Source organism: Xyrauchen texanus, chromosome 8, assembly GCF_025860055.1.
Source record: "Xyrauchen texanus isolate HMW12.3.18 chromosome 8, RBS_HiC_50CHRs, whole genome shotgun sequence".
Lineage (NCBI taxonomy): Eukaryota > Metazoa > Chordata > Actinopteri > Cypriniformes > Catostomidae > Xyrauchen > Xyrauchen texanus.
This window is the reverse complement of record NC_068283.1, coordinates 47,961,633-47,977,491: the sequence shown is the minus strand read 5'-3', so window position 1 is coordinate 47,977,491 and position 15,859 is coordinate 47,961,633. Positions and strand designations below refer to the sequence as shown.

At 41.5% G+C, this 15,859-nt stretch overlaps 1 protein-coding gene across 1 annotated transcript; it reads right to left on the bottom strand.

Moving 5' to 3' along the window:
• Window positions 1–6,572: 6,572 nt before the first annotated feature.
• On the bottom strand, window positions 6,573–13,891 carry LOC127647396 (alpha-2-macroglobulin-P-like). The gene is given in 36 exon segments (XM_052131602.1): window positions 6,573–6,613; window positions 6,690–6,795; window positions 6,884–6,967; window positions 7,051–7,132; window positions 7,226–7,347; window positions 7,421–7,639; window positions 7,722–7,909; window positions 7,996–8,158; window positions 8,237–8,311; window positions 8,395–8,551; window positions 8,629–8,704; window positions 8,803–8,979; window positions 9,067–9,150; window positions 9,256–9,307; window positions 9,391–9,445; window positions 9,447–9,510; window positions 9,596–9,716; window positions 9,790–10,015; window positions 10,123–10,264; window positions 10,465–10,552; window positions 10,660–10,785; window positions 10,912–11,061; window positions 11,138–11,350; window positions 11,418–11,645; window positions 11,726–11,896; window positions 11,973–12,081; window positions 12,166–12,296; window positions 12,375–12,489; window positions 12,569–12,653; window positions 12,727–12,892; window positions 12,971–12,991; window positions 13,111–13,163; window positions 13,255–13,411; window positions 13,493–13,523; window positions 13,525–13,674; window positions 13,809–13,891. Coding segments are annotated over 36 exon segments (4,311 nt in total).
• Between the last annotated feature and the right edge of the window lie 1,968 nt (window positions 13,892–15,859).

Here is a 15,859-nt window from a genome sequence, read left to right as displayed (position 1 = left end):
ATACCTAATTATAATTAAACTGCCTGAGAACAAAAAAGCCTTAAAAAAACATTATATGTTTGTTTTGTCAGTGTGCAATTATCATAATTATAGTATGTGCACCCCCAGCTTTAGTTTAGTTTTTTCACTGTTTTGAGCATCAATAAAAAATAATAAAATAAAATAAAAAATAATAGTAATAACTGTCACGAAAAACTAATTAAAAACATTATACAATGCTTAAACAAAACAAATCAGATAATATAGGACACGTTACAATATGAGTATTCATGTAATATATTCACTGAATATTTAAAATGCAATGGTTATAGTTTATAATAACTTAATAACTGTAACAAACAAAGACAATAGTTTATTAACTAACGTAATTAAAGAGTAATACGAAAATACCATCATTGTCCAAAATAATAATAATAATAAATAATCTACAGAAGTTTGCTTAAGTGTTTCAATTCAAGAACAAATAACACAAAATATCAGTAAAGAAATAGCAACATGATCATCTTCCTGTTTAGCTCAGATCTAAAATATAAGAAGTATCATGAGCAATATCATTTTTTGATCGACATTACAAGAGGGATTAACAAGAAAAATAAAAAGCACACAAAATAAATAAATACAATTGTGAATAAGGGAAAAAAGAAAGAAAAAGGGAATTCACAGCCTCTGAAAAAGTCTAATAAAATATTATGCCTGAATGTAATAGTTATAGTCTTATTGTGTCCTGTATGCAAAATTCATATTTCATTGAATGATCTGATATACACAGAAAGCGGTTGAAAGAGAAAACGTAGAAAGTAGAATAAATAAATCGATTACTTTTTAATATATAAATTGAGAATAATTTAATGAGATTGTTATCATCATCATCATCATCTCAGTATTTGGATAAAAGAAAAGAGTAACACAGAGGGAGTTGGTGTGGGAACAAATATAAAAGTTTAAATAATATTAAGAAGAAGAATTATTATTAAAATATACAGATATACAGATCTTTCTTCTGTGTTTCCCTACCGTCATCTGTCTTGGGGCACCAGGAGTTGCCCATTTAAAGAGGAGGGTAATATCACAGTCTGTCTTCACCACGTTCAAGGACTCTATTTTGATGTTCTCTCCTGCAATACGATTCCCAGAAGTCACTGCTCTGATCACTCCCTCTTTATCCCCACCTGTATGTCATTCCCTTATAAAGTATATATATATATATATATATATATATATATATATATATATATATATATATACATATACACCCTCTAGTTTTGTCAGTCCTTGAACTGTATTCTTATGTTTGATGTTACTCCAGTGATTGTAATTAAATGATTTAAAGTTCCTACTCCTGCGACTCCTAGGACACCAAACGTTACAATTTGCTGATAATTTACTCACCCTCAGGCTATCCAAGATGTATCTGAGTTTTAATTTATATAAACAGAACTGAAGATTTTTATTATTTACTTTCAGGCCGCCACCTTTTAACAATGCGTGCGACTGTACTCCATTCTCCAAAATGCATATTTAGAATGCATTGAAATAATCTACACAACTCTAGTCGACAAAGTTTTTCTAAACCCAAACGATTGATTATTTTTTAGAAACAAAATAATACCTATATAATTTAACTACAAATGTTCACTTCCGTCATCTCTGTGATGCACGCTCATGACATCAGCTCGTTAGTAAGGTCACGCATAGAGGAGGCGGCAGGAAGCGCTTCATTGTTTACAAGAGAAACTTGCACAAACCATAGACCAAGCACCATTCACAAACCAAAACGGTTTCCATACATTTCCAAAATCTTAAAAAGATAATCCCATTCTATCATATCAAACACAGTTTTGGCTTCAAGTGAGATTGCAGCGACCGAGTCTGATCATTCGCCACTGATAACATGATATTGATGAAACGCCTAATATTATCAAGCGCTGCGGCCCCAAATAAACCCCACCTGATCTATACATATAAGAGATGTCATAACTTTACTTAATCGGATAGCCAATTTCTGAAAATTTTAACATCAGCTGGATCAGGGAATTTGGACAGTAACTCTTACACTCGCTTGGATCTTTATCCTTTTTATGAATCAGACTGATCCGGACTTGTGTCATGGTTGGTGGAAGCTTTCCATTCTTAAATGATTCCATATAAACTTCTAATAAGAGTGGATCCAGTTCTGCAGCATAAGATCTAAAGAATTCAGTGGCAAACCCATCTTGCCCCAGAGCCTTGCCTGTACGTAAGCCTTAAATACCTCATCAAGCTCCTCCAAGGTTATCTCAGACTCAAGAGAATTGTTTTGCTCAGTCGTCAATTTAGGGAGTTCTAATGGTTCCACAATGTTTTTAATATCTTCATCGGTAGACGAAGAACTATAGAGATCAAGATAGAACTCTTTAAAAGCATTATTAATATCAATGGCTGAGGTAAACATTTCACCAACAGCAGATTTCACTGAGGAAATGGCAGAAAAAGACTCTCTGCTATATTTATCTAGTCAAAAGCTGCCCTGCTTTTCCCCCGACTCGAAGTATGACTATCTTGTCCTAAATAAGCAAAACTCCACCTTCCATGACAAAACAGTATTATATCTGTAATTCAATTGGGTGAAATCTCTGAGGCCATCAGATGACAACTCGGTGCTTCAGCTCTGCACTTTTAATATATCCTTCCAACTCAACGAGTTCTCATGCTTTGGATCTCTTGAGCAAATCAAATCACTTTATTGTCACACTACCATGTACACAAGTGCAACAGTAGGTGAAAGTCTTGTGCAGTTCCGAGCAACATATCAGTCATGACAGTGACGAGACTTATACCAATTACAGTAAACAACATATTTACATATTGTGTTGTGTAAGTATGTGTACATTCGATAATTATATACAATGTACAGTAAACAATATACAATAAGTAAAGATATGATCTCATATATATATATATGAGATCATATGAGATAGTAGTATATTGAGGAGAATATGTTGACAGTCCAGTGTGAGATTATAGATGAATAAAGTGCAGTGCTAATTATTGATCCTGATAGATCAAGTGTTCAACAGTCTGACTGCTTGGGGGAAGAAGCTGTCATGTAGTCGGCTGGTGCGGGTCCTGATGCTGCGATACCGCCTGCCTGATGGTAGCAGTGAGAACAGACCATGACTCGGGTGGCTGGAGTCTCTGATGATCCTCCGAGCTTTTTTCACACACCGCCTGGTATATATGTCCTGGAGGGAGGGAAGCTCACCTCCGATGATGTTTCTGGCAGTTCGCACCACTCTTTGCAGGGCTTTGCAGTTGTGGGCGGTGCTATTGCCGTACCAGGCCGTGATGCAGACAGTCAGGATGCTCTCTACAGTGCTGGTGTAGAACCGTGTGAGGATGTGGTGGTTCATTCCAAACTTCCTCAGCCGTCTCAGGAAGAAGAGGTGCTGGTGAGCCTTCTTCACAACGGCCTCAGTGTGGATGGACCATGTGAGTTCCTCAGTGATGTGGACACCAAGGAACTTGAAACTGCTGACTCTCTCTACCGGTGCTCCATTAATTGTGATGGGGCTGTGTTCTCTGTCTTTCCTCCTGAAGTCCACTACAAGCTCCTTGGTTTTACTGACGTTGAGGGAGAGGTTGTGCTCCTGACACCAGCGTGTCAGAGTGTGCACCTCCTCTCTGTAGGCTCTTTCATCATTGTCAGTGATCAGACCTACCACCGTCGTATCGTCAGCAAACTTAATGATGGTATTGGAGCTATGTGTTGCCACACAGTCATGTGTGTACAGGGAATACAGGAGTGGGCTGAGAACACAGCCGTGCGGGGCTCCACTGTTGAGGGTCAGTGATGAGATGTTGCTGCCCATTCTAACCACCTGACGTCTGCCTGACAGGAAATCCAGGATCCAGCTGCACAGCGAGCCGTTTAAGCCCAGAGCTTCATATCAAGCTTGGAGGGCACCATGGTGTTGAATGCTGAGCTGTAGTCTACAAACAGCATTCTCACATGTGTTACTTTTTTCCAGGTGGGAGAGAGCAGTGTGTATTGTAGATGCAATGGCATCATCAGTGAAGTGGTTGATGTGGTAGGCAAACTGCAATGGGTCCAAAGAGGTGGGCAGAACAGAGCAGATGTGATCTCTGATTAACCTCTCAAAGCATTTGCTGATGATGGGAGTCAGAGCAACAGGACGCCAGTCATTTAAGCAAGTGATTGTGGCTTGCTTCAGTACAGGCACAATGGTTGAGGTTTTAAAGCATGTGGGGACTACAGACAGAGAGAGGGACAGATTGAAAATGTCTGTAAAAACACCAGCCCGTTGGTTCGCGCACACTCTGATGACGCGGCCCGGAATGCCGTCTGGACCCGCAGCTTCACGGATGTTCACCCGTCGGAAGGATCGGGTTACATCCACAGAGACGGAGAGTGAACCAGCCTCTGTAGCATCAGCTGCGAGTGCCCTCTCCACGAGGGCGGTGTTGTCCTCGAAACGAGCATAAAATGTATTAAGTTCGTCCGGGAGAAATGCAGCGGTGTTCATGGCGGAGTCTTTATTCCGTTTGTAGTCCGTGATGGTGTTAATTCCCTGCCACATACTTCTAGAGTCAGTGGTGTTGAACTGACCTTCATGTTTGTGCCTGTACTGGCGTTTGGCTGCACTGATATAACTGGCTTGTCTACGCTCCTCCGTGTTAGAAGAATTAAAAGCGGAGGACCGCGCATTGAGTACGGCGCGAACCTCGCCGTTAACCCATGGTTTCTGGTTGGGGTATATCCGTATTGTTTTGGTCGGAACAACATCCTCTACGCACTTCCTGATGAAACACGTTACGCTGTCAGCGTAAACCTCAATGTCGTCATCAGAGGCGGACCGAACATCTCCCAGTCCACGTGATCAAAACAGTCTTGTAGCGCAGAGTCTGATTGGTCCGACCAGCACTGGATCGTTCTGAGGGAGGGTGCTTCCAGTTTCAGTTTCTGCCTATAAGCGGGCAGAAGTAGAACAGAAGAGGGGTCCGATTTGCCAAATGGGGGGAGGGGGAGGGATTTGTAGCCATACTGGAAAGGAGTAACAGTGATCTAAAACCCGGTCCCCTCGTGAGTTGAAGTTTGTGTTGGTGGTACTTTGGTTTTAAAATTAGCTTTGTTGAAGTCCCCGGTAACCATGAACACAGCCTCAGAGTGCGCGGTTTCCTGCTCACTTATACACCCATACAGTTCCTTGAGTGCCGGTCTGTGGGGGGGGGAAAGAGATATACACAGCTGTGAATTCCCTCGGTAGCCAGAATGGTCGACACAAAAGCATGAGATATTCCAGATCAGGAGAGCAGAAAGACGAAATGTATGTTCCTCTGATCACACCATGATTTGTTGATCATAAAACATACACCACCACCACCATCACCTCTGCTTTTACCGAGAGGTCAATTTTTGTCTTAAGGTCATAAACTGAGGTTCATGCTGACAACAGAAGGCAAAAATCACACTCACTTCTTCAGCACACTTGGGTGTGATTGGTTATTGTGGTGTCTATACTAGTAACTGGTCCGGCAGTTTATTCTTAAAGTTAACTTGCATGCAGACATTGTGTACTATATTGAAAACTACAATTATTCAAACCTAATCTCCTGATTATTTTAGTGTTGTACTGCACCCAGAGCTGAGGAGCTCTGCGGCAAAATTCTCAGCATTGAGCCCATCCGCTCACTCCCACTATCTGGGATGGTCGCCTTGCAACTCATGCTTGCAGTGGGAATTGGGTAATCTGTTAATAAATAACTTAAATTCATTAAAATAAGCAAAACAGATGAGGGCTGATGAAATTCTTTATTTTACTAAATTCTCCTGAGGGGGATTCTAACGCCCAAGACTGCACACTGGAAACAATTCAGTGGATGATTTAAATATTGTTGTAACATGTAGGTTGACAATTTGGTCAGATGAGTGTGCCGTGTTTTAAAAGTTGACGTGCTGTTGTTTCTGCAACAGCTCCGATGCTTGTATACATCAGAACTCAATTAGTGAATGTGTTCAGACACCAACGCCTCACGGCCGCAAGTTTGAGCTTAGAACTACTAAAGCCAAATACACTTGTTTTAACAAGAGTACAAAGTTGGGGTTATGTGGACAACCCATTATGTCTTGCACTTGAATTAGGTTTCCTTGGTTACTAGGGCTTGTGTATATGCAACTAGAGTACAGGTGTATGCATGCAGAAAAAAGGTTTAAGATAGCCTTAGAAATCGGCTATGGAGAGAAAACGAGTCTCAACCTCACGCAAAATGCATAGGTCGCACACGTGTTCGATGACTCAAACTCGCACCAGAATAGTTTCCTTTGATAACAGCACAATACAACCACATGACAAGCATCATGTTAGGATCCAGGAAACACACCCCTATCAAGATTAACTGACAGGACAAACAGCCCTGCATCCAATTAAGCATTATGTGCTTGTTAAGAAAATCATAACTAGACCAAGTGCGATTCAGCAACAAACCAATAATGTTGGTCTAACAAGGAGACTACAGAAAGATTGAATGTATAACATTTTATTTAAGCCAAGCATCCTACAGCCAGTAGAGTACAATTATATGCAGGGGGATGTGTATACGGTCTCAAACTGATCACCTGAAATGGAAACAGGAAATAAGCCAATTTTCTCCTACAGAAGAGAGCAAAACCTCAGGGACATTGATAAGCATACTTGTTTGATAGTAGTCATAAACTCGGACCACAGCTGGCTTGAGATTTTTCACTGCTTGAACCGCCATCAGTTGGAGCATATAAGTCAGAGGTACATTCTTGGTAACCTGCAATACAGGAAGAACATGTACATACTGCATGTAGCATATCTTAATGTAGCTGGTAGGGTTAATACATCCAGTATACACTTCTCACCGCTTTCAGATATACCAGGACACGATCATCTTCCGCATCAACACGCTCCACTAGTGGGGCGTACGCATTGGGTGGAGCTCCAAGCTGTGGAAAGGACCCATTATTCATGGTTACATTATGTAGCTTCCAACATCTTGGGATTTCAGTCACCTTAAAAGAACACCAACCGTTGAGGTGTCTGCCATGAAGCCTGACAGAATTTTAATGTCCACTATAACCATGTTGGTACTCCCTTTTGGTCCATTATATCTGAAGACAAAGCTCAGAAATGCATTAAAGTGGCTCGTCTATTAACACCTTGACTAAATCAAGCTTTGTTTTTTTCATGTAAGCGGTTCTTACGTCACAGTGAAGTTGAGCATGAGTTTGTCTCCAAGTGGTCTGCATTCTCCCTTCACTTTAGTTTCAACACTCAAGGTTTTGGTGGTTTGAACAGGTGGTGGGATGTTGTAGAACATTGCAACCTATGAGTGGAAGTCAAGTTCAAGGATAATTGGGACATGCAAGAGACACAGACATACGAGCCAAAACACAGACCTGCACAGACACGCATGCAGAACCAGTCACTTTAACACTGTATTTGCCAGGAACATTCTTCAGCGGCTTCTCCTGATACAGCAGCCGGTTGTCTCGATTCACATCAAAGTTATAAACTTCTCCTCCTGCTGACAACTGTACAATAACCGTACTGGAGCCCCTGGAGCTGAACACTGCAGTCGCGTACAAGGAGAGAGCCTGAAGTGCCACCACAGTGTCCTAATAGCCACAAACAAGGGGGAAACTGCTTTCATATGGACATGAAATTACTGGAATATTGTGCACTTGTTGGGTAGTTTACAGAACCTGGGTGGAAGAAGCCTCCGTAGGAATTCTGCTGAGCCACAAGCCAGTTGACAATCCTGTTAGCATAGCCCAGATTAACTGCAGAGAGAGGGTTTACAGAAAGAACAGCTAACAGCACATATGAGCTGATCTCCACTGCCAGAGTGTCACCTGATACAGTCTGAGACCAATGGAGACGTCCTCCTTTAGGACAAGAGGGAGAGAAAAAGGTTAAAAAGGCACCAAAACAGACTAGACGCCTCAATTGAAATGTCTAGTATATGGTTTACCATCATTAATAGCAACATTGTCCAAGGCATTTAAAAGCTGTAGTCGAGTGTTGGTCTCTCTAGCCAGACTGAACGTGTAGGCAAGCAGAGCAGTGGTGTAGGTGTTTCCCAGGTTCCCAATGACGGACCTCAAGCATGACAAAGCACTGGTGACAACAGGATCCTGGAACGCAAATGTGACACTACAGCCAAAACTGGATTGTCAATAGCTTGTACAAATGCAAACCGTTGCCAGAGTTACCGTGGCTGGGATGTCTAGTTCAAGCAGTGATGCTGTGATATAGGCGGTCATGGTAACATTATCACCAACTCCACCCTTGAACACATGAAAAAAATATATACAAATCAGAACCATCTCAGACCTAATGTCTATAAGTTACGGTTTGTGCAAAGAAACACCTTCATGTCATTGCGGTACAGATTTCCCTGTTGCATGAAACAGCCATCTGAACCCTGCTTGCTTATCAGCCAATCCTTTGCGCTCTGAATGACATGTGGATCAATGAAGATGAAGTTCTGTGCTTTGCCAAAAGACCTCAGGACAAAGGCAGTCAACCTGTCCAAGAGAAACTGAATTTACAAACTGGTTTATCCACTGGTGACAAAGATGACTCGTGCAGCAATGAAACGCACCATGTATTCGACGCCTCGAAATCATATGTGCTGAAGGAACCGTCGCTGTGCCTGTAGTTCAGTTGGTTTTGGTACCCTGTTTAGGTCAAAAACAGTACAAGTTTGTTTCAGATGGACATTGAAAGTGTAAATAAAAAAAAAAAAAAAAAACCCATCCAAGGTCCTGTTGTATACCACTCTTAATGTTGCCTGTGGCTTGCTCCCGGATGGCTGGGGTCAGCTGCTGAGTGACTATCAGATACTGCAGAATGTAAATATTGGGAGAAAGAGCAGCTATATTCTGTTCTCCACAGCCACTTGGCAGTTGTAATAGTCCATTAAGATTGTTCAAAGCACGGCCCATTATGTCCCCTACAACAGGAAAAGAAACAGGTTCAAGCTTATAAACATCTGAGGTACGGGCTGAATGTTTCTGTTCTCATTAGTTAAACTGTTTACCAATGACTGAAACGGAGCTTCTGGCTGATCCCTGGATCACATTTGTAGGAAGCGTCAGCACAACCTCTTCTAAAAGAGGGCTTCCTGCCAAGCAGAGTGCAAAACAAATGGATCAGCACAGATCACTAGGCTAACATTTAGCTGTATATTGGAGGAAAAAGAAAAAAAAGGGGGGGGGGGGGGACAAACCCTTTGGACACAGTAACCAACTCTGGGTCTTTATCCGCTCAACTCCTTCAGCCTACAAAAGCATTAAAACCAATTCCTCAGTAGAAGTACCAGCAGCTCAATTATCAAACTCCAGAAAGTTTAACACATGCTGACCAGTACAAGTAGACTTGTAGTCACTATGTCAATGCGTCCTCTTGCTGGCACACTCAACCTCATTGCCACACATAGCCTGGGACCGCTCAGCCTGTGCACTGACAGTCACATTTAGAGCTCCTGTAAATAAGAGGAATAAAATAAACAAAACCTTACAAGACCAGACAAATCACATCAATGTAGTGAGATTTGATGCAAAACAGACCAAGAACAGAAGCTGTGAGAACCCATTTGAAGGTCTTGCTCTCATTGGTACAGAGACAAGATGAATCACTAGACACCGGTTTAAGAGTGTAGCCCGATGATGGAGCTGGAGTTACTCGTACCTGCCAGAGACCAACATCATTAGTGCACATTGAGATGAGGGGATGCCTTATGCAAAAATAGACAAACCCTGACCATGATGCACTTGGACTGATAGTTGAAGACAGTGGCCTTCAGCTCCAAAAACTCGCCACGGATGATGGAGTATGGCAGGGAAAGTGCCAAGAAGAAAGGCTGGAATGCAGTCAAAAGAGCAGGAGGTGCCAGTCCTAGACCGTTGGAGGACAGACAGAATGCCTCGGTCTCCCATGTGGTGATGGTGTCAGGAACCATGATGGGAATCTTAGCAGATCCAGTGACCCTGTGTAGAAGTTACAAAGTCAAAAAGGCACTTAGGATATGAAAACATTGTGAATAAACGGCTTTCTGGTGTCAACCATTGACATTTAAGCAGATAACCCAACTAACCCCACATCAGCAAGTTGCCAGATCCATGTTTCCGGAAAGTCAGTCCTGATTGTCAGGTCAAAAGAGGAACTGCTCTCATCCGCAACTGCTCCTGACATGGCAAACATTGGGGCAGCAATTCCAGCTTCCTTAAAATACATAACTGAAACGGAGAGGAGCAAATGAACACAACTAGTTGTTCATGCATACTGATGCACTTTAGGACTATAAATACAGAAACATAAGGTCATACATGAAATAATAAAAAGCTTTATGGCACACTCCAGAACAAACAGTTGCAAAGCCCAAAACACTGGAAAAAATCATTTTGTGTTTAATGAACAGACAGCTGCATGGACCTACATCTGTTGCGATAATAATTCAGGCCCCTATACAGCAGGCAGTCTGGTTCACGTACTGGCAAATTTGTAGCAATCTTCAACCCCACACTCTGCCAGAGCAACAAGACAGACAAAGTCAATGAGATGCATGTAGTGTCCAGTTAGTAGTTTATTGTGAGCACTGCCATGCTTAATCAAGTCAGCAGTACTTTTCTACCTTGAAAGAGTTGTAGGCTTTGTCTGTAGGAACAGCTCGACGGGGTCTAACAATCAGGCACTCCTGTTCATCCTCCACCTCATATGGGTAGTCTGACTGGGATCGCGTCGGGAGTAAATTGAAGACCTGGGACCATAGGAGTACATCCATGTCAAAGAGACTCCAAAAGGCAATAGACTCATTTGAAACAAACTAGGATAAAGTAATAGATGGATCACATTCCAAAAGGAATCACCAAATACACATGGATACCGTTTCTGCATTCAAACGTCTTCCTGGCTCCAAGATCCGGATGCTCTGATCTATTGCACTGAGGCCACACAGTGATCCTGGCTGAGCAGAGAGAGTCATAACATTTCCCTCACCAGGAACAGCCGTAACAGGGGAGAACTGCAGGGACACCTGCAAAAAACCACCAGTTCTCACTACAGGACACGTCACTTGTCCAATCATAAAAGCAAGAAAGTGTACTTCAAACCTGGTTTTTAAAACACATTTCAGTGTTAAATGTTGCGCTCCCAGCAACTACATTCTCACTGGGAAGAACACCGAATGCCAGAATCTGCACTACTGGAGCAAAATCTACAGCAATTGACAGCTTGAACGATACGGTGCCAGAGGTTACAGAACCAGAAGTCCTCACATTAACGTTCTCAAATCCATGTAGAATTATGACTCCTTTGGACAACACCTGACAAGTCAAACCAGTGCGTCAGTGCAGACCAACAAAACATCCACTACAAAACTGATATACTCACCATATAGATAATGTCAGTGTTGTAGTTACCGGACTCCCCAACAAAAGAATATTTGATGGTCACAGTAACCTCAGCACCACATTTCAACGGCTGCACGAGCTTCACTATAGTAATTTCACTAAATGATGGCATGTAGGGTGTAGCAGTTTGGAAAAGACTAACAGTCCTTCTATCGGTGGTAAAGTACGGCGTTTTGTAACCGTAAGACTCCTCTGGAGTTGCACTTGCCTGGGGAACAATGAATGGAATTGGTTTCTTGCAAGTCAAAGTCTTCCATTTAAATCGGTGTACTCAATGAACAATCATACCACCAGATTAACATCAGCATTAGGAAGACTAGCTGTACGGAGGGAGAATGTGGCCAGTCCATTTTGGTTTGTAGTAAGATTCAACAACAGTTTGGGTGGCCAGCTGGAACTCTCCAGGAGATAGATTGCCTTGCGTGCAATTGGGGTCCCATTGAAATTAGATGCAGAGATCTGTTAGGATAGAAAGAGGTTGGTAAAATGAATCCAATGTGAAGTGCTGAACAGAAGAATCTTACATTTTATGTACCTTTCCCATTATGGTTGATCCAGGTGCAAAATACTCCGGCATGTCCACAAACGTGACATTGCCAATTTCAAACGTTAGGGATACGGTTATAGATTTGTGATGACAATGTCTGGGGAAAAAAAAAAAATGTAAACCCCACAAACATTAATGCACAGAACAAGCTTGCAGCAGCTTACTTTTGCTCAGATCAGACAATAGCTCACCGGTTCCCTCTTCAGTGAGGTTCACATTAATGACAAAAGAATCTTGCAGACGGTCCTCAAATTTGGTGTTTAAAAACTCTGACATATTGAAGTTGTAGGAGGCACATCCAGTGTTAGTCATCTTGTAGCAGAACACAGATGGTTATTGTCAAGTCAACCAGATAAGAAAAAGAAACCCCACTGTACTGTACTCACACACCTTTATGGTTTTATTCAGGCATAGAGGGGTCAACTCAGGAACCGGAATGTATTCAAAAGGGTTACGACAAACTTCAATCCATGTTTGCCCAGGTACAGGTTGCCCATATGTGTATCTGGGAAATAGTACAATGAACGGTCACTCACCAACGACAAGAGGATTGGGACGGTTAAGAAAATAAAGGCTTCACTTACTTGCCACAAACCTCAACTTTCAGTCCCACATCTCCAACACTACACATCTGTGGTGCTTTCACGGTAATGTCAAACTTGGGTAAAACTACACCAGATACAGAATGGTTACTCAAGATCTGAAGTTACCCATTTTGATAGCTTAACCAACTTTGACTTACCGTATTTTTTCACCTCAAAAACCTGCGAAATCATTCGTTCACCAATAAAAGCCTTCAGTGCGTACATCCCTAGCCGAGCCTCTGGGTTTAACTCATGAGAAAGGGTCAATATCCACCTTGTGGAGGAAACATTTGTCCACTGACCAATTCGGATACTCTGACTGTCCTATTAGAAATAAAATAGCACAAACTAAAGCAAAAGCACACCAACATATCTCAGACTTGAGCAGGAGCAAATTCTTACCTCCACCAGCACCAGACTGTACTGTAAAACAGAAACAAAACATTTCAAGCTACACACTCCAGCACCAATGTAATTTAATATTTGCAGAACTAAAATTGATCAATCTTGCTCAATATGTTCAAAGAAAGATCAGGTCTAACCATTTGATCGAGAGGCACAAACTTGCCATCCATGGTAACAACTCTGAAATTCACTGTAAAAGGAGAAACATTACACGACACACATTTCAATATGAAATGTACAGTAACGGATTCAACACTAATATTCATCCCAGGGTCATTCACCCATTTGTCCTGGATTATAGATGGGTTTGTCTGTTTGGATGAAGGTCACAGGTAGGGAAGGTCTGAACAGGACTTTCCTTTCTTCTGCCATTTTGAAAGCCCTCCCTTGAATTACCACCTTCACTTTCTGCACAGATTCTACCTCTACTTGAGGAGCCTGTAGTAGAGAAATGTTTCGTTAAAGGTACAACAAACCGGAAGGTAAAATTGCACACAGCTACACAATCTGATGACAGACCCGAAAGTTAAAGCAGCTGAAAGACTGTTGCAGATCTCTGCAGCACAAGTTGAGTGGTCACATTTTTCTCATTAAAGAGAGAAATGGTCATCGTGAGACTCTCATTGGGTTTGAGAAGGCCTGCACACAACTTGGCCTCAGACCCCGACTCAATCACTGCAGGAAACGTCACCATGAAAAATCTATCCAAATATACAAAGCAAAAGTCTTAGTTTCAGAAAGTCAGTATGTATTCAGAAATAACCATCTGACGGAGTTTACACTATTAGCACAGAAAAGACAACAGGGAGCTAAAGCCCTTTTTAATGGTACTTACGGCCCTGATCTTTGTCCATTAACAGCAAAGAGGAACAAGACTAAAATTAGCCTTTTCCAAACACAAATCTCCTTTAAAGCCATGGAGACAGATCATCCAAGACTCAACACAACTCAACCTTCTCTTTCAGAAATACTAAATAAGAAAAAAAGCATGCAGTTCTTTTCTCATTCATCTACACTGATATTTAAACACTTTTCCTCATTATGGGGAGGAGTTCATCAAGCTTGTTAAATTGATGTAGCGCTGCAGCACCTTGAGCCAATGGAAACATCGTTTGGGTGGAGCTACAACCCTTCAAAATTGGTGTTATTTGGTAAGTAGACTTGATTAACACTGATTGAATGTTGTGGGAGTTTGAGAAGCGCTACAGCTGGAGATGGGAGAGATGCTGAATCTGACATCAGAAACGTAAACAGAAACTTTTGTGTGAGTGATGAGAGAAGGAAACTACTGCATGAGATCTGTTCATTGTTGTATGTATTTTACAATCAGGTATTTTTCTAAATTTGATCTAGTGCACTTAAGAACAATATGAAATATGATTTTTGATCCTAGGTCTCTGGGAGACCATAGCCCTGTAATAATACATGGTGATATTATTGAACAGGTTTCTTCATATAAATACTTAGGAGTTTATATGGACAATTTACTATGCTGGTCTTCTCACATCGACAATCTTTGTTCCAGACTGCAGCAGAGGCTATACTTCCTGCGAAGGTTAAAAATGTTTGGAGTAAACCAGAGGATTTTGTTTCTATTTTATCAGTCTGTTTTTGAAAGCTTAATTAGATACTGTATTACTGCATGGTATGGAAATCTGACTGTTCAATCTAAATCAAAACTAGCACGACTGGTGCATTCAGCTCAAAAAATCATAGGGTGGGAGAAAAAACGAACCATACTAGAACTGTACTGAGGCATCTATTTCAAGGCAAGCTAAAGAATTGTCTCTGATGATACACATATTTTACACAAGTATTTTAATTTGCTACCATCAGGGAGAAGATTCAGGGTCTTGATGTGCAAGTCTAATCGTTATAAAAACTCTTTTGTTCCAACTGCGATCAAAATTTTAAATAGAGATTTTTTTATTGAATTGATGTAGTATGCTGCTAGTTTTTTATATAATTCATTGAAATGTGTTATTGCTTATTATTGCATGTTATTGTATGCATTGTGTTGTGTGTGATTGATGTTGTGCACTGGCCGTGTCATGCGGTCCAAGACAAATTTCCCAGGAATGGGACAATAAAATATAATAATAATAATCAAAAAGGAAGAGTATTCATGATTGAAAGAATGAATAAACAGGTAGGCTTAACTAATGGAAATATTTGTTACCAACACTCTGAAATGAATTGAAAAATCTAGGCTTAAATTCCCAATGGTTGGCTAAGCCAGTATGTAGCATGGACTTCGATAAAGGGTAATTCTGTAACACATTAGTTTCAAAGGGCATTAGAAGACTGCTGGGAATACTTTATAGTAATTTCAGTAGTTTGGGGTGGACTGTGAAAAAAGTAACAAAGTTTATTGACTGACAAGCATTGCTACCTACAGAGCCAGTGCCAATAACACCACCTCCTATTTCCAATGCCAAAAGTTGACGTCCATTTAAGGTGTCCGATTATGACAAAAATCTGAATTCATTTTTTTCCCCTTAGTGTTCGTTTAAATGAACAGAACTGAAGAACTGCCATGGCTCAGTCACCTTGTCAGGTTGAGGTTCTACCTGACTGGAATAGGGCAGTATCGGCCGGCTTTTGTGTTCCCCCTTGGAATGATCGCACCGGTCTGGTTGTTTGGACCGCCGTGCACTCTCCGGTGATGTCATGGTTCTGTCAACCAGTCAAGTTGGACCACGACATCATCGTCCCCTGTCTGTCTGTATTTTGTGTTTGTTTCGTATTTATGTTTTGTGTGGATGGGTCTGGTGGTGGGTTATTGCTGTTTGCGATTTGCTGCCGTTTGCCCTGATGTCAATGTCATGGCACCTTGCCAGTTTGGGTGTTACGCCTGTCAGGACCGGGGCATCATCCTTCCCTTGT